Here is a 24,125-nt window from a genome sequence, read left to right on the forward strand (position 1 = left end):
CTGCAGATGAAGCAGAAGCCAATTATTACAAGAGAACTGCTGAAAAGTGTGATGCAGGACAATGCAGCAAGTGGAACGAGGTTGTCATTGAGGATTGCGCGACGGATGACTCTGAAGATGAGTTACTTATAGATTGTGATTCTGATTGAACAAACTAGTAGCCTGCTATGTAGTACTTTTATATCCAAAAATTTTTAGAACCCTAATGTTTCAAATCCGTATTGTTTCTATTGCATTGTCATGTTTTTTCCAATTCACAATAAAATTCACAAGAGTTTCCCTTGTTTTATTAACAACCACAGTTGAAATAATCACATATTATAAGACATCACCACATTTCAGTATATAATACATCACAAAATAACACAGAATATGACAAAATCCACATAACATAGTTCTTGATACAATGACCACATAACATAGTCCATAATACATAGTTCACATCACAAAGTTGTCATCATAAGATCCACATCACAATTTTTTCAGCATAAGATCCACATCACAAAGTTTATAGCATAAAATCCACATCACATAGTATTCATTTCCTCCTAGTCTTACCGTTGCCCTTGGCCCCAAGAGCGTCGGTGCCTGGAGTGTAAGGGTCACGTAGACGTCGTCTACGTGGTGTGAGCTGTGACGATTGAGTTGTGGGAGCGTCCTGCAGCTGTGATGGTCCAATCTCGTATTGACCTACGGCGCCAGCGTCGTCGTCGTCCACGTCTGCAAACGTACCCCGCGCCGATCGCGAGGAGCTCTGTCCAGCTGTAGATGGTCCAACTGCAGAAACGGGACAGTGAACATCCGGCTGCATAGGAGGCACATGCAGCTGCATGTCAACGCTCTCTAGGGACCGACATCCACAACGAGCCGCTGCACGACGAAGGCGACATGATACCCTCTGTAATCGAAAGATGAGTTACACACATATGTTAGAACATATAGATAAACAAATTCCTTCTGTGTATGACCGGTAGGCAGGTCCTTGAAAAGTAAGCCTACCTTAATCTCAATGATGTCGGCGTTATCAGGAGCCTCTAGTAGTTCATCATCACGTCCTTCTGCGTATGCACCAGTGGAATGACTTAGACTACTAAATTCATGTACTGCAGGGTCACGTTCAGGACACAAACGTCTTATGAGTTCAATCTCTTGCTCGATCATTTCTTGAATTGGGCGGTCATCATCAGAATCTAAGGCTCGTGCAGCCTCATATGGCTCCTCCTCATCCTCAATCTGAACATCAACACTATTTGATGCCCTGCATATGTGGTCCATATTGTATGATAGGGGCTCATGAAGATAAGCACCATTATCTAGTTGTGAAGATCCTGCATCGTGTCGAATGAGGAAATACTACATTAAAAAGTCTAATCAAACGAAATAACGATGGAGACGAACAACGTGTTGAAGACACTTACTAGGATGATCCTGGATTGGATCCTGGGTCAATGGGCTCTCCTGGGGGGTACCACCAGATTAGAAGCCCCACAAACGCCGCGAACAGGACGAGAAATCTCAAACTTGTTCGTGCCCGATTGAGCATCGGGCACAACAACCACTTCTTCTGGAAGCTCAGGCAAAGGAGCTTCAATATGAGATGCATTTGACATTTATGGAGACAACCCGACTGGAGCATCGCAATGACTAAACGATATCTTTCGAACACCTACATCCAAACATGGTGGGACAATCGTCTTCACAATTCTGACATATTTCACCCAGTCATCTTCTGGGCCAATGGAGATCAACCGTTGGACAACTGTATCAGATGTAACATGGGACAACAAACCCTGAATTGATATTCTAGGGTCATTTAAATTGCAACTAATCTCCTCACAAGCTCAAGCGAAAATCTGGTCAAAAGAGGGTCTTTCATCGAACATCACAATCACCTTCTTCATACCATAAAAACTAACATTCCCATAAACATCTTCCTCCACGCTTCCTCCACGGTATAGTGTCACTAGGGTGTCCATCTATTGCAAACACGGATTACTAACTCAGTAATGCCTAGGTACTTACTACTAACTAAATACTTATGCCTAAATACTTACTAAGTAATAAATAAGTAATAGCTACTTACTAACTAATAATTATATAAATGACCACAACAAACAAAAATACATAATCTATGAATAATGTACGAAAACAAGGTATACCTGAGATCGTGGATGAGTCAACCTCATGGTGGCGAAGGTCGAGTCCCACGCCTATGTACCAAAACAAATTAGTATTGCCAGTAAAAAATCCGGCAGCACCTCCCCTATACGGTGAGGTTTCTATAACCTGCAAAGAAACAACAACACGATGGCTGACATACTCATTCCATGTAAATATACTGAATAGTTAGCTAATTATATACACTAACAACTAAATATCTACCTAACTATACACTACAAAACATGTGATAAATAAGTAGTATATTAATACTAAACTACTAATTAGTTATAAAAATACTAAGACAATAAAATACCTCACGACGCTCGGCGGAAGGCGGACGGCGCTCGGCGGACGGCACTCGGCACTCGGCACTCGGCTCACAGGCGGGAGGCGGGCGACGCGGAGGGAGGGCTGCGCGCGGCGGGTGGCACGCGGCGAGGGCGCGACACCGGGTGGCTCGGGGATGGAGCCGGCGTGGCGAGGCAACAACGAGTAGCTGCGTCGGTGGGGAGCTGCGACGGTAAGATAGAAGAGAGAATGGAGAAGAATAGCACTCAGACGCTATATCCTAGCTCGGCGCCAAGATCTATGGCGCTGCTAGGAAGCCACGTAAGCAAACACGACATCCATCAACGTCACCACCACGTCAGCACTCGGCGCCATAAGCTATAGCGCCGAGCTGTGTTAACTCAGCGTTTTAGACTAAGACGCCGAGATTCGGGTCTAAATATTGAAATAAAATATCTAGGGGTCTAAATGCATATTTTTTTCATAAAAAGTCAAAAATCAAAAACTCGGGTCTAAAACCGTTTCCCGCTTCCTTATCACGAAGCCGCAGCCCGGCGCCACGACGCTTCGAGACGAGTTTCGAGACCCCTCTCCACACTTCTCGAGTCAATCACCACGCTAGTCGTCGCCTTTCTCCCACCGCTCGGCAATTCCCCGCCAGTGCCCTCTCGAATCAATCACCACGCTCCCCTGCGACGACGTCCTCTTTGAGCACATCCTCTGCCACCTCTCCTCCCCATCCAATACCTCACGCATCGTCACCCTCGACGACCTCAAGACCGGCACCCTACCCTGCTGCTGCGTTCCTGCCATCGGCGACTCGCTCCCGCTTCTCCACGACATCTCCGTCGACAAGGGCGAGCGCGCCACCCTTCTCGCTGGAGCCAGCCACCAACGTCGCCATCCCAGTTGAGTACCTACCCTGTATTGACGCGCAGATTGTCGCCCCCGTGGCAGGGAAAAGGGTCGCCGCTGATCTAGACTAATCAAGTCAGGCGGACGTCTCCTGCCTCCCCACTGCACTAATCAAGTCATAGCAGGTTAGCAGCCCCAAAAATTCCCAGAGACATCGATATTCTCTTAGTTGAAGGTGCAGGGGGTATAAAGCCGACGAGAAGAATACCAAAAAGGGCAGAAGATCTCAGGTTTCGCGAAGCAATACTGAAGGCCGATTTCTAGCTTCTTTTTGCAATATGCTTTATTGGGATTGGATCTGGAATCATTGTTGTTAATAATCTAGCACAAATATGAATTGTTGGAGTTGTTGCCGATAGAACCACTGAGGCACTGACTCTCTATCTACAGTTTCTGCAATTTTTTGGGTGGCTAGGAGGGGGTGTTGCTTCTTAGTATCTTGTCAGGTAACAAAATGTCCTATATTTATCCATCTATTTACTCTTTGAAATAATTGCTTTTGAATGATGGACCATTCTTGGCTTTAAGAAATAGACCTTCCCTCTAGCCGTATTGCTTTTGAATAATGTCCTATCAATTTCACATTGTTTTTGGCCTAGCCGTATATGTCTGCGGTCTCGAAGTGGAAAAGCAACATGCACACAGCCAGCCATATTGACATTGCATCATCTTAAGAAACAGACCTTCCCTCTAGCAAAATTTGACCACTAAATCACTGAAATTTGCCCCCTAGGTCAAGCAATCAAGCCTCGCAGTGATTTAGACGCACTTCAGTTTGTTATTCGCCTTTTCACCACATCAAAGTAGCCTACCGGCCTAAGAAAAAATGGAACAAGGCTTCAACTTGAATCCTCTTCTCTAGGAAGTTCAAAATTAATACAGTCCTATCTTCTATTATGAAAGTGCAAGCATTCAACTCTTGCCAAGTCCAGTGAAAAGTTGAACTATTTTAAAGTCACCTGCATTGCAGATCCTAAGTACTAGCCGTGGTCCTTCCTCTTGGGTTGCATTTCTTCCGGTCGCTTTACTTGGAATGGCTGCGCAGTATTGTGAGAAATAAGGATACAACATTCATGCATGCCCAAGTCTATACCAATCATATTCAGAACTGAGCTAAAGCAGACCAGAAAACAGTCAATGGAGTAAAATGTGATGTTCCCATGCCATTTGTCGTTGCAAGAACTGAAAACTGAAAGGTGCATGCCGCCTTGAAAGAACAACACTTCTCTGAACCATCAACATATGCTTCTTCCTCTGTACTGCTGTGAATGTGATGTGGCTAGATAAAATTATGGCTGCTTGACTTCCATATCAAATTGTGGCAATATTTCCTGTACACTAGCATTTGTTTCCGCTGACCTAATACTAAGATTCAAGAGTTATAGGTGACCTGCTGCTAAGTGTTTTCTTTTCCCTTTCTTTGGAAAATTGAGGCTTTGGAAAATTAATGCTAAGTGTGACTAGATTCTATGCCACAAAGGAGTAATAAATTGCATGCGCTCAGTTGCTGCTAAGTGTTTTATTTTCCCTTGCTTTGGAAAATTGAGGCATTTTCGGACTGATATTTTGTAGACTGATAATTTCCATACACTTATGCTATTACTGTTCTAATTTGGAAAATTATCAAACTGATAATTTTACAGAAATTGCTGACTCGGAATTTAGGCACTATACTAATAATTTGTAGACTAATAATTTTAAAGAGCAGTAATAAATTGCATACACTTATGATGCTATATTGGTAAACTGAATTGTTCTACTACATATAATTGTCTATTCAATTTTTTTATCACTTCTATTTATATGTATTAGCATATACTCATGTTTTATAGGTAAAACAACACTCTTTTAACTGTTTAAACTTATCGGTCAAAGACTCGCCCGAGGCTCGAGCAAATTACTAGTTGAATAGAGCCGTTGAATAGAGGCTAGAATGCTTGGCATTGGACACGATGACGCCTAGTATCAATAAATTATTAATGAGTGCTGTTGCTCCATCGCTTTTTGCTACAGCGACCCGGCAGGAAAAGAAAAATAAATGAAATGAAATGCAGGTCCGTCCTGGTTTTCCAGTTCATATCCTCGTCTCTCTCTGGCCGTCTCCTCACCTCACGGATCAACAGGCGGACATAGCAGCCGTCCTCGTTCTGCCTCAGGTCCTTGTCTTTCAAACTTGTGAGTTCATGCGTTTTGATTTGGAAAATACTGAAGCTGAATTTATGCATGTACCCAATTATATTTTCTTTTCCGCTTGCATGGTTAAATCAGCTCTTGACTTGACACTGCTGTTTCAGGTTGATTCCTTGTTACATCTCCCATCTGCATGCAGTTCCGCAATGTCATAGGATGCCTACATCAACACCAAGCAAGCAAGCAGCTAGCTAGCGTGGTTAGTTATATCTTCAAATCAGTCTACAGGGATGGATCTAGTGACAGGTCCGCTAGCCATTCTCCCGTCCAAGCTGCAGGAGCTACTCCAAATCCAAGATGAGTATAGGCTCCAGAAGGAAGTGAGGGGCAGAGTGGAGATGATCTGCCGGGAGCTGCAAAGTATGCACGCTGCCCTCCGTAAGGTGGCTGATGTGCCGCGGGATCAGATCGACCTCCAGACCAAGGTGTGGAGACGCGATGTCAGAGAGGCATCCTATGACATTGAGGATGCCATCGACACCTTTCTCATGCGCATCAGAGACCGCGCGCCAAGTGACCCAAACAGGTTTCGACTTGCCATGAAGAAGATGACCAAGCTGTCAAGAAAGGTTAAGGCTATCCATGAAATTGGTGCTGCCATCGGAGACATCGTGAGGAAAATCCAGGAGTTGGTGGACCGGCGTGTCAGGTACAAACTTGATGTTGCTGCAGACAGGTCAATCAGCATGGTTAGTGTTGATCCTCGCCTTGCAGCTTTGTACAAAGAAGCGACACAACTCATTGGCATCGACCAATCAATGTCTGAAATAATATCCATGCTGCTCTCGGATGAGTCGGGCCAGCAACACATTAAGAAGATTTCTATTGTCGGAGCTGGAGGACTAGGCAAGACCACCCTTGCTAAAGAAACATATGAAAGGCTTAGAAGTGAATACGAGTTTGCAACTTTTGTTTCAGTTGGCCAAAATCCTGACTTGGTGAGAGTTTTCAAGAACATCCTCGTTAAGCTTGACATATACCAGCAAGTGGACACTATCAACAGAACAGATACGCGAGCGCTCATCGATGAAATCAGACAGCGCCTTAGCTATGTGAGGTGCAGGTACGTGCTACAAACCATGCATCAACTAAACAAAATATAGTAATAAGTGTGTTTAGTCTAGTTTAGTTTCCTTCCGTATTTAGCAATTTAGAAACTAAAATTGAATAAAATGTAAGGCCTACCTAGAAACCAAACACTACATAAACTTTTTTTAAAATAAAATAAAATAAAACAGAGGCCTCCAGCTTTATTTCGTATAGAAACAAAAGTAACAAACATCTGAATTAACTAAAATTATTATCTTCGCACCTCCTGACTGGAACAGAACTACAGCCATCCTTGCGGATGTCACAGTTGTTCTTCTTGCAGAACCATGGTCTCCAGTCGATTTGCATGTTCCATGTACAATAAGATTCTTGCAGTCTATACACGGACATCATGTGTGCTTCATCTTCACTCTGCAAGCATGCCACTTCGTAACAGCAATAATATAGACATGCATGCTTCAAAGAAAAACAGCTGCTGATTAATTCAAATCAGAAAATGACATTAACATGTAGGTATGACTAAATAATTAATTATTTAGATTATTAAAAATATTCTCCCATTAATCCCAAAATAACAGTCTATATGACTAGCTAGATATGACATTCACAAACCACAGTTCCTCTAAATGGTCGTTTAGCCCGTTACACTACACATGGTTTAAACGCTATACAGTGGTACACCGTTTCTGTTTAATCGGTTGTTTTGACCGTTTAAACGGTTTCGTCATCTGTTTAAACACCCGTTTTGCCCGAATAATGAGCTAAATGATAGGTGACCAACTGTTAACTATTTAGCATTTCATATTATTGTAAACCATCAGTTCAATATGTTCTTTTCTTGATAGCTGCAATCAAAATTTGCAATGTTTCTTTATTTTTATTTTTTTTATTATTCTTGATGTTGGCAAATTTCTAGGTGGAGAGAGTTTTAAAAACTTTTGACTACTGCACATTTATGCTTTTACAGGTATCTCATTGTTATCGATGATGTATGGGATCTGGAGTCTTGGCATACACTAGAATTGGCATTTGTTGAAAATAACAATGGGAGTGGAATAATCATAACTACTCGTAATTTTGCTGTTGCCACAATAGCTGGTCGTGTTTACAAGTTAAGGCCACTTTCGTACCATCACTCCAAAGAATTATTCTACAGATCGTTATTTGGTGAAGGAGTATGCCTTGATGATCAAATAATCAATAAGGCATCAGATAAATTTCTAAAGAAATGTGATGGTATACCGTTAGCTCTCATCACAATGGCTAGTTTGTTCATGGGAAAACCAACACAAATGTGGTCTGAGCTAGCCAATAATGCTTTTGGACATAAAGGTCGTAACAGTCATTTAGAAGAAACGACTATGAGGATATTATCACTTAGCTACTCTGATTTGCCATTGAATTTGAGGACTTGCTTTGTATATTTGAGTAGATATCCAGATGATTATGTTATTAATAAAAGTTCTTTGATATGGAAATGGATAGCTGAAGGTTTTATCCAAGAGGAGCAAGGAAAACAGTTATTTGAGCTCGGGGAAGAATTCTTCAACGAGCTCGTAAGTAGAAGCATTATACAAGTGGTCCAATCAAAATTTGATAACACAGTGCAAGGCTTTCGTATTCATAGTATGGTTCTTGGTCTTATTCGCCTGTTGTCATCCGAAGAAAACTTTGTTTCTGTATTGGACGAAGAAGGGCAAATATCTATATCAGGCAAACTTCGTCGGTTAGCCATCCATAACAGAAAAGAAGAGCACAACCTTGGAGACAATATGGACCTCCTCCCATGGTTGAGGTCGTTTACTGCAATTGAATGTCCTATATACATGATACCTCCGGTTTTCATCTTCAAATTGTTACGTGTTCTGGATTTAGAGAGTTGTGGGTCTATGGAAGGTTATGATCTCAAGCAGCTTGGAAATTTACATAATCTCAGGTTTATCGGTCTATGTAATACATATGTCCGGACGCTCCCACAGGAATTAGGGCATCTAAAGTTTCTGCAGACGCTTGAATTGAAAGGAAGTGGCGTTGAAGAACTACCTTCGAGTATGGGTGAGCTTGCAGGGTTAATGTGCCTCAACGCTGACTGGACAACAAGAGTGCCCAAGTGGATTGGGATGCTTACTTCCCTGCAACAGTTGGTGATGTACCCTTGTGGTGGCTACTCGGCAAGGTGGTTTGTCAAGGGGCTGGGACACCTGAGGGAACTAAGGATGCTCCGTTTGTTGATAAAAGCAGATGACGAGAAGCAGCTTGCACAATTGCTGGAGTCTGTTTTAAAACTGCCCAAGATCGAGGCTTTACATCTTGATTACTATGGCGGCGTACAGTTAAACAGGCTTGTTAAGTTGGAACCTAGTGATTTTGCCTGCAGTGGACGTCTTCGTTCCTTAGAATTGCAGTTGTTGGAATTCTCAAGGCTGCCTGTGTGGCTTAATGCTTACTATCTTCCACAGATCCGTGACTTGTCGCTGTTGATGTTTGATGTGGATAAACAGGATCTGAAAAACCTTGGGGACTTCAAGGAGCTCCGTCATCTCCATCTGCTAATTGTTAACACTGAACGCAGAGATGCTATTACTTGTGCCAGTGGTGGATTCCGGAATTTGAGATTCTTCAGTATCACTAAACCATTCAAGTTTCAACAGGGAGATCTGCCTAGGCTTGAAATCCTTGATTTTCATTTCAATGTGCCACTCCAAAGTGGTGCCAATAGTGGCCTGGATTTTGACTTCGGTTTGGAAAATATCCCTTCGCTTCAGCAAGTCATTGTTCAAATCAACTGTCTAGATGCCTTTCCTCTTCCAGAGGAGGTGGAGACAGCCCTAAGGCACGCAATCGGCGTCCATCCCAACCGTCCCATCGTTGACATCAGTTTGCCTCGACGAAAATTAGACAAGGTATAAACTGCAAATTGCCCTGATATAAAATCAAGGGACCTCCAACTCACTGACACTCATCTGCACTGTTTCAGGCAGACAACGACGGGGCCGAAGGGCGTAGTAAGTTGGCTCATTATTCAAAATCATTATCATCGGCACATGATAAGCCAATGGATGAGCTAATAAAGAGGTTATATGTGGTGGACAATGAGGCCTACGATAAAAAGATGAAGATTGTGCCTATTGTTAGATCTGAAGGGCTGGGGAAAACTACTCTTGCCCAAAAAGTATTTGACAAGCTTAGTCCACATTTTGACTGTGCAGCATTTGTTCTGGTAGGCCAAAATCCGGACATGAGGAAAGTTTTCACTGACATTCTCATAGGTCTAGACAACCAAAAGTACCAAGATTTCCCTATGACTATATTGGATATAATTGAGCTGATTGGGTTAGTCCGTAAATCGCTCATAAACAAAAGGTAAGCAACATACCCTCTGTATTTAATTTATCGTACGTATGGAAGTTTATCCCACTCAAAACATGATTTTACACTACTTTTGTTTAAATTTGTCCGTATATAAACATTAAATTTTGCATCCACAACTAATTAATATTGCTTATTTGCTCTCTCTCTTTTTTTTTGCTTATATTCTACATTTACTTGGTATATAGATAGTAATATTTGTCCCTTTTCAAAATAACCTTCAACTTCTATTATGTTTTTTTTTTCATCCGTACTCATAGTTTTTCGCTTTCCATCGCACGATATCTCCACGTCCGTGTTTTAGCTGCGCCTCGGATTAAAACAGAGCTATCTATCATCCACATTGCACAGCCTTCTCTCAAGCTTCGTAACTTAATGAATCGTCACTATTGAACAATGCAATCCTCCTCCAGCCTGCATAAGATAAATAAGCGACACACGTTCAGGTATAGAAATTTTCAATACAATGTTTCGCAAAATCTTTTTTAAGAAACAAAATATCATGTATTTAACTAGTTATTGCTTTCCGTCGATTAAAATGAACGAGATTTTTTTGTCAAATACTTAGATAAAATATTTTGTCAAACTTTCACTACTATAGAAAAGCACTGCAGATGCGGCTGGAAAGCCTTTATACAAGTGGCTACCCGAGTCCTCTATGTTAGGAACAAGAACCGTCTCTAGAAATCGATTTAAGGTGGCTATATTTTGATCCGTATATACAATCAGTAGCCTAGAATTTACAAATCTAGGCAAAAAAAATCTTGGAGTTGACTCTACAAATTGCTGCCTAGAAATTGCAAATCCGGGCATTTTTTTTGCTTTTACTTCAAATTCATTCCCATAAATCACAAATCCGAGCAAAAAAAAAATTCAACCAGGGACTTTGCTAGTCACATGAAAAACGCACACTTTGCAGCTACGAGGCTCGAATCTGAAAGGACTTTGATGTCGCGCAGAGGGGGATGAATAGGCTTGCAAAATTTTAGCTCAAACAAATATTAGATTATAGAGTGACAGTGCGGCTCCTCAGAGCGGCACTGTGCTCTGGCAGACACTCGAAGCTGCAGTTCAAAAACTGCCCAACAGAAAGTAGATTGGGTAAATTGTTGGACCTATTTCACCACATAGATGTTGGCATAAGCTTGTGCACAAGTAGATTGAGACCAATCCCTAGAATCACCACAAAACAAGTAATATAAAGCAAATAGCAAGAATACAAGAGATACAAGGATTTATCCCGTGCTTCAGCTCACCACCAAGGCTTGCTTATGTCCATGTTGTTGAGGCAGCCACAAAGGCTTTGGTCTCCTTTAACCTTATCCTTGTTTTCAATTTAAGAGAGAAAGTCTCTTGAGACGAGGGGTTCCTTACTAGCTGTAGAGGGTGATAACAAACTTCCCGCGGCTCACCACAAGCACGTGAGCTCGTCGGGCAACGCCTAGCTGTGTAGGAGGCTTCACCTCGAAGGGTAACAAATGCGCAACGAATGACCACGAAGCCTGACAAGTGCTCAAAGTTTGGTCTGCTCTCTTTTTCTCTCTAACTCTTAATCACTCGCTAATCACTCATTCTCACAAAAAGAGGGGTTAGAGAGGGCATCACAAAGATTTGGGATGTGTCTTTGGTGTAATGGAAGCCAGCAACCTCACTAGAAGGCGTGGGATGGGTATATATACACCCAGCCCTAGAACTAGCCGTTTGAGCTTAAAAACTAGCCGTTGTGGCCCGTAAGGCGCGACATGACTGCTCTCAGATTGGCACTGCCACACCTTCATGAGACAGCACAGGTTACCTCACGGAAAATTGAAAGTCGCCTAGAGGGGGGTGAATAGGCGAAACATAAAAATTATAAACTTTGAACACGAACTTCACCAGGGTTAGGATTACAAAAAGTGATAATGAATTCGGAGAGCGGAAGAGAGTTCTTCTTGCTATGAGTTGCTCAATCGATGCAGATGACTTTGGGAGCTAACCGAAAAAGATTGTAAGCAAGAGAACTTAGAGAGAGAGAGGAGAGGAAGAATCAAATCGTAAGGTAATGATCAATACAGATGAACACAATGATTTGTTTCCCGACGTTCGGTTCCGAAGAACTTACTCCCCGTTGAGCAGGCCATGGAGGCTAGGTCTTTTTCAACCCTTTCCCTCTCTCAAACGATCACTTAGACCGGTTGATTGCTTCTTCTTAATCTCAAGGATCACTAAGACCCCACAAGGACCACCACACACTTAGGTGTCTCTTGCTAGCTTTACAAGTCACTAGAGAGTTTAGAAGGAGATGAAGAAATCACAATTAAAAGCCAAGCAACAAGAGCAACAAATGAAACACGAATCACACTCTCTCAAGTCACTAATCACTAATGATCACTTGTCTCAATTGTGGCACTTGGAGAGGTTTGGAAGCTTTGAATGTGTCTTGGATTGGATTGATTGCTCTTGTATTGAATGTGTGTGAGTAGAATGCTTAGTTATGTTGAATGGAGGTGGTTGGGGTTGTATTTATAGCCACCAACCACTTCCTAGCCGTTGCCCCCTTTCTGCCAACCGTGGACGGTCCGCGCCACTGGTCCGGACGGTTCGCCCCTGCACATCAACGGCTGAAATCGCAACGCTCAGCAGTAACAGCTATATCAACGACTATAATGCATTAAATGTGTCGTCAAATGTCAGACACAGCAGTCGCGGACGGTCCGGCCGTGCACTCCGGACGGTCCGCGAGGACGCTAAAAATACATTTTACCAAACCCGTCACCTTCGGGTTTTTCAATGGACGGACGATCCGCGCTTGAGGTCGGGCGGTTCGAGCTTGGTCCCGGACGGTGCTCACTTTTCCTTTGTACAGTCCGTCGTGTAAACACGTGATTTGCATAGTTCCTGTCCGAGGCTCACCCTAGTGTCGCGGATGGTCGACCAAAAGGGCCCAGACGGTATTCCGGACAGTCGACATAGAATTGATGTAGATGAACTTATGCACCTGAGAAATAATCAACTAGGCAAACTAGTTAGTCCATAAGATTTGTGATGGTCGTCAAACACCAAAATTAATTATAGAAAATGGTTAAGGCCATTTCCCTTTCAAAAATGCCATAAGTTTTTACTTTCTACTCTGAACTCCGTTTTTAGTGATCTTGGACATTCTAAAAAACTTGTTTTGAGGGCTGTCCAATCCAGTAGAAAACAAGCTTCAGATCAGAATGTGCAGGTGCAGTTCTAAGTGTTTCTCTCATGTTAGCACTCTAGGTTCAGTTAGTTTAAGCACTTAAGACTTCATTGTCTTCATATGTCATTTCTTCTCAATATCACTTCATAGAGGGTTACAATCATTTGTCTCCCTTCTTTGAGCAAAGCCACCTTAGCATGTGACTTGAACCATTTCAACACATATGAGTTCAATTCATGGCTTCAAGTCTCTTTCACTAATAATTTGACCCTCAACATAATATGACTCTTAATAGCTTGACTAGATATGTGTCCGTGCGTTGCCACGAGAGTTAAAATTTCTAAGACATTAATAACCGCACGCAGATAGTTAAATTTCTAACTTGTATTATGTTGCACAAGCTGAAGCACATATTCATGCACAAATCATATATCGTTTTATCACCAGTCGTACCTTCAGCCTTTGGCTCCATCTAGTTGAATAAATTTGGCCGTGACCGTGGTCGTATTCTATGACCGTGCCGGGGCGGGGAACGCGCACAGGCAGAGGAGCAGCAGCAGCGCGCTCATCCTCAGTGCATGCACAGGCGGCCGCCGCATCGTGTCTTTCACTGTGGATAGGCGACGGAGAAGGCGGCGGCAACGGACACGTACGTGTCCCTGGGCTGCTGACGTAGGTGACGAGCGTCGTGGCGTTGTCGGCGGTGGCCGGGCACTGGCAGAAGACGGGGAACGTGACCATGGTGCCAACGTCGAGGTCGGTGGGCACCAACGTGGGGTTCACGCGCTCCACGGCCTGGTACTGCGTGAGGTTCTGTAGCTTGGTGGTGGAGACGATCCAGTAGGTGTCCCCTGGGTCGATCTGGTACTGCATCGGCGCGTACGAGCTGGGGGACCGGGAGGGGCAGCCACACTGGAGCGGCACGAGCAGCGGCTGCCCGTTGGCCGGCGTGGCCGTCGTGGAGAGGTTGTTGGCGTGCACGACCATAAAGCGACTGACGGCGAAGAGGTCACCGATGGCCGCGAGATCAAGCGACACACCCGCGAAGCTGGCGCGGTAGAGCGCGTACGCCTGGCATGGGTACATGCGGTTGGCGGTGCAGTCGAACCCCTCGACGGACGCCGGCGCGGCCGTGGCCATGGTCGTGTTTTGCCTCAGTGCATGCAACAAGACAACGACGATCGCAGAGCCTCAGAGGAAACACGATGGGTGGCGCCTCGCTAGGTTCCTCCCGCCCAACCCCGTCAGTGCTTGCATAGTGTTCCTTAGTGCATAGTGGTTGATGACCTAAATTAAAAAGTATATATGGTTAATTGTTTTTGTGCGAGTACATATTAGATTTTGTTGGATTTGTGGTTTTTGTCTAGCTGATTTTATTCTCGAACTGGAAATTGTAGATTGTACGATGCTACCAGCGGCTGCGCCCAGCGGGTAAGAGTAAGATTGCGAACCGGGACTCGAGTCCATAGGGCTAGCCGGCTAGCCCTGCCCGAGTAGGGAACCAATCAAGCCGACAACAACTGAGCAGCACTGCAGGCTTGCAACAGAGGGACAGACGGACAGCAGCCAGCCACCAGGCCAGCCCCCTCAATTTCCACGACGCTTCATGAATGGAGGGAGACACAATGCTTGTATGCATGCATGCAGCTTGTGCGGCGGCTTGCATGCAGCAACCATGCAGAGCTTGTGCGCGCTTGTGCGGCTTGCATGCAGCAGCCATGCAGGTGCATGCGACCGCGATAAGGGGAGGCGGGGGCGGTCTACGTTAGCTTCTTAATAGTTAGTAGAGATTAGTTCCATGACTCAATGTGAGTACTCTCTTCTTTACCTTAGCCATGATACCTCGGTCCTCGAGCCATTCCTTGACCTTCACCTCCGCTTAGTCCCTTGAAGCCGCCTTACTATCATCACCCTATCAAGCCATACTCAAGTCACATCACATTAATAGTAATGACACTAGGGCTAAATAATAGTAGAGTATTGTTCCTCTACGTATTCTATTCAAGAAGATAAAAATATTTTTGAGGTAATTTTATGTCTAATTTCTACATTACCATGAATGGAGAGAGAGAGAATCATAATTATGAAAATAATATAGAAATAAAATTCAAAATGTTGACATATACTTACCTTCTAGAGTAACCATCTAAAATGGAATAAGACAAAAAAAAGATGTCCACCCACCACCCTTTAATTTTGCAATTTTAGGGCTTGTTCGGTTATTTTCAATCCATATGGATTGGAGGGGATTGATACGGATTGAGAGAAATTTTGACTTACTAGAGATTGAAACCCCCTCAATCCCCCTCAATAATGTTATTCTAGTGGCACCTCGTGTTATCGGTTGTTTCTGGAAATATGGATTGAGATAGAACCGAACAAGCCCTTAAGGATGTTCGGAGCTCCCCTCCTCGTGGAGGACATCTTTTACCTAGGCACCATTTTTATGGAAAGAAAGTTTTTTGAGCTGCCTCGAGAAATGTGACTTCCAAAGGGTTAGGATAAGTTACTAACATCCCCTAGGAATATATCTATTTCCAGAAACAACCGATAACACGAGGTGCCACTAGAATAACATTAGAAATTAACTTGTTACAAACCAACCTTGGAACTTAAACTTTTATGGGCTTGTGGCTCTGAAAAGACATTTGTAGTATCTACCCAAGACAACCGGCTCTTAAAAAAAATTAAGTTTAATCTAAAAATCATTTAGAGTGGATATTTTGGACATAAAAGTACTAGTAGTAATTTGTAATAAGTGCCTATAACTAATCCTAATGGATTATCTGTGCACTCTATATCTTAATTTTTCCATCTGTAGTAATAATACTATGGATTCTCTATCTGGGTTGGATAAGTTTTCCATATGTCTGTTTATAAGTCCGATCCAGTAAAGAGATTTAATGTTATTATTAAGCATGCATTATAACTATGTGAAAAAAATTGCTTTGTTAGGTTCTTTGTTGTAGTTGACGATGTATGGGATTTGAAAGCATGGGACATAATAAAGTCTGCATTGATCGAAAACACTAATGGCAGTGCAGTTCTAACAACGACAAGTCGTCAGATCTGGGAACATGAGAACTGGAGGCCATCTGGGGATGACAAGTCGGATTCTGACGCAGAGCAGTTAGAGCCTCATTTGGACGTCACAACCCCCGCGGATGTCCTCCCAGCGTCTTCCCCGAGCAAGAGCAAGGTGGTGGCCCATGTGGAACTCCGCCACGACGACCCAGATTCCTCTGCATTTGGAATCCCGCAAGTAGCAGGGGATACTCAACCTGAGCTCCGCCTTTTCCCCGAGGCGGATGCGGATCTTAAAGGGTTCTTCTACGAAAACCTATTTGGATCGGAAGACAAGTGCCCTGATGATCTGAAAGATATATGTAAAGATCTCATACAAATATCTGCTGGTGTCCTATCAGATGCCTATGAGACCGTGGAAGAGCTCAGAGGTATTACCTACGACACTGGAAAGCTGGCAGCCTGTGTATCAGAGAAGAAAATTCGAGCTCTCTTATCCCAAACTACCTGGCCATCTAAAGGATTGCTTAAGATATTTTAGTATGTTTCCAAAAGGTTACGAGATCAGTGCAGAACGCTTAGTTTGGGCGTGGATAGCTCAAGGTTTCGTAAAGGAGACTCAGGGACAGAATGATTTGGAGAAAGTCGGAAAGAAGTACCTTATTGACCTTATAAGCAGAAAGATGATCGAAGCAGTGGAGGTTCATGCTGATGGTATGGCCCTCTCATGCCGTGCGTACGATTTGTTGCATGGCTTGATCGTTTCATTGTCAACAGAAGAAAAATTCGTTGAAATTCTAAATGACTCGCAGTCGCAGGAGAGAGCTTCGAATCCGAATACAGAAGTTCACCGGCTGTCCATCCAAATCCAGAGAAATAATATGCTACACCCCCTGCCAAAAGCTTGGATGAAACAAGTGCAGTCACTTGTTGTCTCGTCTGATACCGTGCCAGACCTCTCAGATTTTCAGGGTCTTCATGCCATGGACTTAGGAGGCTGCGATTCATTGCAGGTTGATCATCTCAAGGGTATAAGTAAAACAACATCTTTGATATATCTGGCCATAGGAGGAAAATATATCGCTGACGTCCCGAAAGAAGTTTCTTGGCTCAAAAAGCTGCGGACATTGGATTTAACTGCAAGTGGTCTGAGTGAATTGCCACGATGTATTTTAACGCTAACTAATTTGGAGCGGCTATTTGTTAATAGCCATATGAAGATTCCTGGTAAGATCTCAAAAATGTCAGGTTTACAAGAACTGGGCGACATCAATATTGTTAAGCCAGAGTTACTTAAAAGGCTCCGTAAATTAAGTAAGTTAAGGGTTCTCAGAATTGCCATGTGGTCTTGGGATGAGGGTTCTAAGAGCTCTGTTAAACTATGGTGGGAGACCCTGCACTCATTAATCGGGTCCTGCAAAAAAATTGAGAGTCTCTGCATACTGACCTTCTGCTCCCTTGATTTCATGGATGGTTCCGGTGATGATAATAAATGGCCGCCTCAAACTCTCAAAAACCTCGAGATAAGTCACAGCGCATTTCTGGATAAGCTCCCAAGTTGGTTTGACTCACTTTCCACCATCTCCTCGTTGACAATCGAGGTCAACAAGTTATCAAAGAACATCACTGACACTCTGGCAAAGCTGTCTGCTCTAAGATCCCTTTCCCTGACATCCATAGAAAAGCCAGAACCAGAAGTACGCTTTGTCATCGGCTCTGCTGGTAGATTCGAGAATCTAGAAAGCTTAAAGTTTGTGTGTAATGAAATGGTAAATTTGCTTGAAAGACCGGAATCGAATGCTACCCAACAGTTAACAGGGCTTACTATCGTGTTTCATGCTTCACGAACAGAACGCAGCCGAAACAAAGATTTCAGGTTTGGTTTGGACAAACTGCTGTCCCTACAGCACGTTCGTGTTGAAATAAACTGTTCCAATGCGACGCAGCGGACGGTGAAAAATGCAGAAGCTGCAATTGGGGAAGAAATATCAAAAATACGCAGGGATGACGGGAGTCAGCCAATCCTGGAAATACGAAGACTCCAGGAAGAAAGTATGATAGCAGGGAAGGACCAAACCCAGGATGCTAATAAGACACCGTCTTCTTCGGTAAGCTGATTTTTTACGTTGAACCCAAGACAATGAGAATGATTCTGATTTGATGAGTATGTTACAAGTACTTAATAAGCAAAATAAAAGTCACACATAGCATCTGTAAGTACTACATTAAATGCCAAATCTGTGCACGTCTTTTCTTACAAAGTAATACCATTACACACCAAATCATATACTAGTGTCTTGGTTCTCTCTTCTTGTATTTACCTCACTCTTGTTCCTCTATATATCACTATGCTAATAATGTTTAATCCTTGAATTTTACAGTCTACTATGGAAACTACATTGCGAGCCCAACCTATTGGGGAATCATTAATGCCTAGTGTTGAGACTGTTTCTTCCAAGGTCTTCGTCTCTCAGAACAGCTCCAACGACACATTTTTTAATAATGTAGGTATCCTCACAAGCTCCACGAAAATAAAGACATTGAAAGAGAGAGCGCTTCAGGAACTTACTGCTGAAAAGCAAGGCTCAACTGCTCTCCACCAAGAAGTAGATGAACTCAACAAGAAGTTGGCAAAAACTCAAAGGGAGTTTGAGGAGTTTAAGAAGCAACAGGAAGAGAACAATCTGCTTCTCAAGCATATCTTGCACTCCAACAACGCTGGTACCTCCTAGTCCTCAACAACTCATGTAGTGGTCATGGCTTTTACGTGGTGAACTTCTATCACTATGCGGGAGCCCCGTCGTGCCTTTGGGTCACACGCGGCCAGCCGAGTCCGGGACTCAGGTGTTGGGGGCTTGGAGTCCAAGTTTGGACGGGGACTTGGTTCTCCCGGCGCGCGAGAGAGGAATGAGTTGGTTTTGCTTGCGCCTGGGGTGCAAGCGAGGCTTGTGTTTCGGGGTACCCAGCAGCTAGGATACATTGGTTCACGTAGTAAGAACTGGAAAATGGAAGGTGATAAAAGGATTCTGATTGCATACCATTTGCTTGAAAGTAGAACAGGTGCTAATTAATATGGAATGGTTACCTAATAATGAAGATAAAATGACTGCTAATAAATCTGAAAGTAAGGATACACTTTAATAAGCTTTCTGCAAATAAATAAAAATAGCAAACCATAAAACCCCAACGACATAACTAGTCTTGCAAGTACATTACTGTGTACTCAGGGTTTATTTTACCCCTGTTGCAGCTGCAGCTTGAGGAGTTAGCTACTGCGTGAAGGATTTTAGCTTCTGGTGGGCATAGACAGATCCTTGATGTTTATTTAATTTTCACTATTTAATTTCCGCACTCTGAATCATGGTATTGTAATGAATAAGTTTCCCAGATCTTGTAGTGTATGAAAATGGACTAAGTGATGTAAGTTCTGTACTCATTAAGGGCTAGTTTGGGAACTCTGTATTCCCAAAGAAAAATGAACTAATTTTCCTTAGAAAAATAAAAATCCCTTAGAAAATTGTGGTTTCCAAATTAGCCCTAATTAATGTATCCTAGGTGAAATTGTGGATTTTCGAGTTCTCCCATGGGTGTGCTCGACGGGATACACCTGAGTGTGTTCTCTTGATTATTTGATGTCTAATGGAAGACAAATATTCCTAGGATCATACTAATTTAGGCGGTTTTGTCACCGTCAGTGGAAACACATTAAGAAAACCGTCAGTATAAATGCACATTTTCACTAGAGGTTTTCTTAAGGCACCGCATACACAAGCGTTTTTTTAAGCAAATTGCCAGTGATGATTTGAGTATAAATGCCCTTCCTCCACGAGCAGAATCGCTTCTCCTAGCCACCTTCTTTTGGTCTTTTAGATGTCTATATTTCACAAATACAAGGTTAGAGGTTTTGATTTTTATTTTTTGGAAGAAGATAGCTAGAAAAGGTTAGTTTATGTCTCTCTTGCCTCTTTTTTTTTTTTCATTTTTGCTCAATTGTAACTACTTTTTGGATCTAGGGCTTCACCATGTATTAAAGAGAAGAGTAGCTAGGTTATTGTCTCTATTTCCTCAAATGAGGTTGCTTAAAATGGTTAGATAATGTCTCTCATCTCTCCCTTTTCATGTTTGCTTCTCAATTTAGTTTATCCAAGATATATTTAGTTGTGTCCATGGTGTGTTCTTGTATATTTACGTAGAGAGATAAATATAGGTTTTTTGTTAGTTTTTTCATTATGATACTTAGGTTTTTGTCTTTAATATATCTCTTTATCTTAATTTGTTTTAATTATTCACTATGTATTTATGTTTCATGAATGGTGTGTTTGTATGGAGAGAGGAATATATGTTTATTAATTAAGATTTTTGTTTATTAATTGCAAAATACGAAAGATGTTTCTTTTTCACCACTAAGTTATTAACTGAGGTTACTTAGTAGGGTTAATTTCAATCTTTTAACTTTTTTACAGGTAATGATGGAGGGGCCATTGTGGACGTATAACTTATCTCAACCAAATGAAAATATGCGAGAATCAGCACACATTCAAAATCGGTCTGGGCCATGAAGAATTACAGGGGAAGTCACCTGAAGAAGCTCAGAAGCATATAGAGAAAATGAAGAAGAATTTTGAAGCTCAATACGCTATCTACCTAGGACACGCAATGCTTCAGTTTCAACATAGGGAATCCCTAGTGGCCCCTTACAACTTCGAATAAGTGTGAGTTTGCATACATAAAATTAATAATTTCAATAGACATGCACCACAAATTTGATTCGTGTAGGGACCATCGGATCTACTTCATCATTCATCCCAAAGATGGAACGGTGTTGTTCCTAGATTCCATAGTTCACAAGCCTTCAAGATATGCAAAATTCATGACCATCTTAGCGGTAAGCCTAGATATACATGCATACTTTTATCGATGAGATTTTGAAAATAACATGGTGATTCTATTCGAGATTATAGGGCATATAGGTTTTATAAGATTAAAGGTGGAATGTGCAAGTCTTTGAAAAAAGGACAACCATTGGAAATATTTTATAAATGGCTGGTTAATATGTAAATTTATGAATACATATCATACATGTATAATACATAGGACAATATTACAACTAAATAACCAATTTCCCGTTATTTAGTGCCACAAGCAATCAACCGGATCAGTCCTCTTTGATTCTATATGTGCGAGTTTAAGCGAGAGAATCGACGATACATCAAGAACCCTTCTAAGTAATATAAGTAATAGTCATGTATGTAGTTTTGTCATTAGAGTTGCAAATGTATTATCAAGTGTAAATGTATGCTGTTTATAAACTTCCTTTCTAGAAATTTGAACTGAAAAAGGTGGACCACATAACCCAATGTGCTTTATACAACATAGTTGAGGACCTGTGCTCATTCATCTTGAAAGAAGTCATTCCATATGAAGGGAAATATCGCGATACTACCAGCGTCAAGGCCAGAGTTTAGAGTGCTAACAGAGATTAGTAGGCTAAATCTTAGTCAAGAAGGTTATTGAGCAGAGGTGAAAACTTTGATGTATATACATGTAACTTTATAATTCTAAGCACAAAACTTTGATGTATCTAAATATATGATATAATTGAATTGCATGTTGCAATAATATATATATATATATAGTTATAGTATTTAGAGCCCTGGGCTTCCTATAACTACAGGAAGCCCTGTCCTTACCTTTCGATTTGGCTGACCTGTACGTGGCGGAGGCCCGAGCCTTCACAGGCCTAGCTAGAAGAGCCCGAGCGCTAGGCCCATTCACCCCACGGCGTCACACCAGATCGCCAACCGCCCTCTCCATCACGCCAATCCAAACCCTAGCCTTCGCCAGCCTACCGTTCCCCTCCGTCTCCCCACCCACGGCGCACCCGCGGACCAGCCCCGCGCCACGGCTGACCCGTCGTCCGAGCTCGACGCGGTGGCCAGGGAGGGGGCCGCCAGTGCCACCACCGCGCTGCTCGATGTGAGAGGCATGATGTGCGGCGACTGCGCGGCGCGGGTGCGGTCCATCCTAGCGGCGGACCCGCTGGTGGAGATGGTGGCAGTCAACCTCCTCGTTGAGTCCGCCGCGGTGCGCTTGCGAGCGCCGGCGCCACCGGGCGCGGGGGAGGAGCTCGCGGCCAGGCTCAAGGAGTGCAGGTTCCCCGCCACGGCGCGCCGAGGGGGAGCGGCTGCGGGGGCTGGGGAGAGCACGCACAAGTGGAGGGAGATGGCGGCCAGGAAGGAGGAACTCCTGCTGCGGAGCCGGGACCGAGTCACGTTCGTGTTGCCGAAGAGCGGGCCCGATATGCTGGAGCTGGAGAGGTCGAGGGAGCTCACGCGACCGTCCGCGTCGCACCTGACTCCCTGTCAAGGGACGCAGAAATGAGGCATTTGATGCAGAGACAGGCAGAGAACAGTTACAGGAAGATGGAAGAGTTTGTCATAAACAGGCTGAGAGAAATTATGAGGTCAAATAGATTTGATTTTTTCATTCCAAAGGTACCATCAGTATTTGATAATTATTTGGATGAGTCCTCTTGATGGTCTAATATGATGTACTAATATTTCACACCCATATTTGTTCCATTTTACAGGTTTCCAATATCGAAGGTAGGTTGAAAAATGGGTATTATGCTCGCCATGGCTTCCGTACCATCAAGCATGACATCCGTACCATGTGCCAAGATGCATTGAGGTAAAAATGACCTAATCGAACTTAGGTTAAGATTTCTAGAAGTATATGTGTTCACTGTATTTCTAACATTTCCTATTCTACCTCAGATATAAAGATGGCAATGATTTGGATGATGTAAAGCAAATTGTTGTCTCCTTCATACAACTAGCAAAGAGACTAGGGAACCCAAGGTACATTTCTGAGAGAAACGGAGCAGCAGCCCAGGACAGCCTGGACATTAGTCAATATTCATTTGATACTAAACTCAAAAAGAAGCAAAACAAAACAAGAGCAAATTTGGTGGCTGCTGGAGCAGATAATTCATCTCGTGCATTTGACCTTGAAATCAAAAGAAGCATGTCTAAATTAAAGAAAAAGGATGTCTGCTCTGGTAGTGAAACATCTGATGATGATGGCTACTCTGAAGGTGATGAAACTGAGAGTGAAACTACTGTTTCTGATACTGAGAGTGACTTTGATGTAAATTCTGGAGCCTAGGATTTAAAAGGAAATGGCCTAAAGTTAACTGAACATGGGGAGTCTGTGATCAATGATCGTATATTAGGTGCCCGCATGACAAAGAGGAAGTCTATAGAATCAAGTCAGCTTGTCACTCATCTAATTGATGAGATTCTGTATTGGCACAATGCTGTTCCGAGAGAACTAAGTGATATAGCAGAGGAGACTAAAAGGATACATCAGTCTGGAATTTTTCTGATATAGCAGGATTTAATATGAGGCTGCAATTTATTGCAGATGTGCGCATTTTCCACAGGTACAAACCTTCAAATCTCAAATCATGTGAATCTTTTTTTATAGTGTTACTTGCTGCTAATACATTCAACCTTACTATTTCAGGCATATACTTGTACCCACTACACTTGTCCAATCTGCTGCAAATCCTTGGGAGATATGACGATAAACTACGCCGCTTAAGCATAAGGAGTTATTTTGCGTTCGCCATTTCGGTTTGCTCTGCCATTGGCAGTCCATAGGGATACTATTATTGTGCTCTCTGTTCTCCAAAATAATTTGAGGGGTGACCAAGGACCCTTGTAGGCTTGAAGATCAATACTCCGTACATTCCAAATTATAGTTGATCTTAGTTTTGGACATGCTATTCTGCTCACAGTTCTCAACGATACATAAGTCCTACAGCGGTTTGCGCTTTTATAGTGTTTCTGAAGGTGTATTTTGGCATGCTTGATGGTTTGCTGGCTGCAGAACAGCTTCCTGAGGAATACCGGGACCGGTGCCAGGTAAACCATTCTCACAATCCTGGTTTCATTCTTTCATT

General features: G+C 42.9%; 2 protein-coding genes across 28 annotated transcripts; both read left to right on the plus strand.

The window, feature by feature from the left end:
* The first annotated feature begins 2,994 nt into the window (after positions 1-2,994).
* Positions 2,995-21,483, plus strand: LOC103641468 (disease resistance protein RGA5). Of its 27 annotated transcripts, XM_035963443.1 has the most exons (11): positions 3,061-3,356; positions 3,489-3,809; positions 5,377-5,519; positions 5,658-6,616; positions 7,571-9,506; positions 9,581-9,966; positions 10,277-10,418; positions 16,091-18,267; positions 18,541-18,880; positions 19,410-19,455; positions 20,623-20,928. In XM_035963443.1, exons 4-7 carry the CDS (start codon positions 5,784-5,786, stop codon positions 10,290-10,292), a joined length of 3,171 nt encoding a protein of 1,056 aa, XP_035819336.1. In that variant the 5' UTR covers positions 3,061-3,356; positions 3,489-3,809; positions 5,377-5,519; positions 5,658-5,783; the 3' UTR covers positions 10,293-10,418; positions 16,091-18,267; positions 18,541-18,880; positions 19,410-19,455; positions 20,623-20,928. The 27 variants fall into 27 exon arrangements, with proteins under 27 accessions (XP_035819335.1, XP_020401673.1, XP_035819333.1 ...); XM_035963442.1 differs by having other exon boundaries at positions 2,995-3,809; positions 5,418-5,538; XM_035963440.1 differs by having other exon boundaries at positions 3,013-3,809; positions 5,377-5,538.
* An 801-nt stretch (positions 21,484-22,284) lies between these two features.
* On the plus strand, positions 22,285-23,752 carry LOC118473571 (histone-lysine N-methyltransferase ATXR3-like). Its single transcript, XM_035963449.1, has 4 exons — positions 22,285-22,653; positions 22,749-22,849; positions 22,936-23,603; positions 23,687-23,752. Exons 1-3 carry the CDS (start codon positions 22,537-22,539, stop codon positions 23,324-23,326), a joined length of 609 nt encoding a protein of 202 aa, XP_035819342.1. The 5' UTR covers positions 22,285-22,536; the 3' UTR covers positions 23,327-23,603; positions 23,687-23,752.
* Positions 23,753-24,125: the final 373 nt, after the last annotated feature.

Source organism: Zea mays, chromosome 10 (genome assembly GCF_902167145.1).
Source record: "Zea mays cultivar B73 chromosome 10, Zm-B73-REFERENCE-NAM-5.0, whole genome shotgun sequence".
Lineage (NCBI taxonomy): Eukaryota > Viridiplantae > Streptophyta > Magnoliopsida > Poales > Poaceae > Zea > Zea mays.

Excerpts from the sequence above, each read along its gene's own strand:
- LOC103641468 (XM_035963429.1), top strand. The coding sequence starts at position 5,784 with ATGGATCTAGTGACAGGTCCGCTAGCCATTCTCCCGTCCAAGCTGCAG. Across the intron at positions 9,507-9,580 it reads CTCGACGAAAATTAGACAAG|GCAGACAACGACGGGGCCGA; the intron begins GTATAAACTGCA and ends GCACTGTTTCAG. Across the intron at positions 9,967-16,090 it reads AAATCGCTCATAAACAAAAG|GTTCTTTGTTGTAGTTGACG; the intron begins GTAAGCAACATA and ends TTGCTTTGTTAG.
- LOC118473571 (XM_035963449.1), top strand. The coding sequence starts at position 22,537 with ATGAGGCATTTGATGCAGAGACAGGCAGAGAACAGTTACAGGAAGATG. Across the intron at positions 22,654-22,748 it reads TTGATTTTTTCATTCCAAAG|GTTTCCAATATCGAAGGTAG; the intron begins GTACCATCAGTA and ends TCCATTTTACAG. Across the intron at positions 22,850-22,935 it reads ATGTGCCAAGATGCATTGAG|ATATAAAGATGGCAATGATT; the intron begins GTAAAAATGACC and ends ATTCTACCTCAG.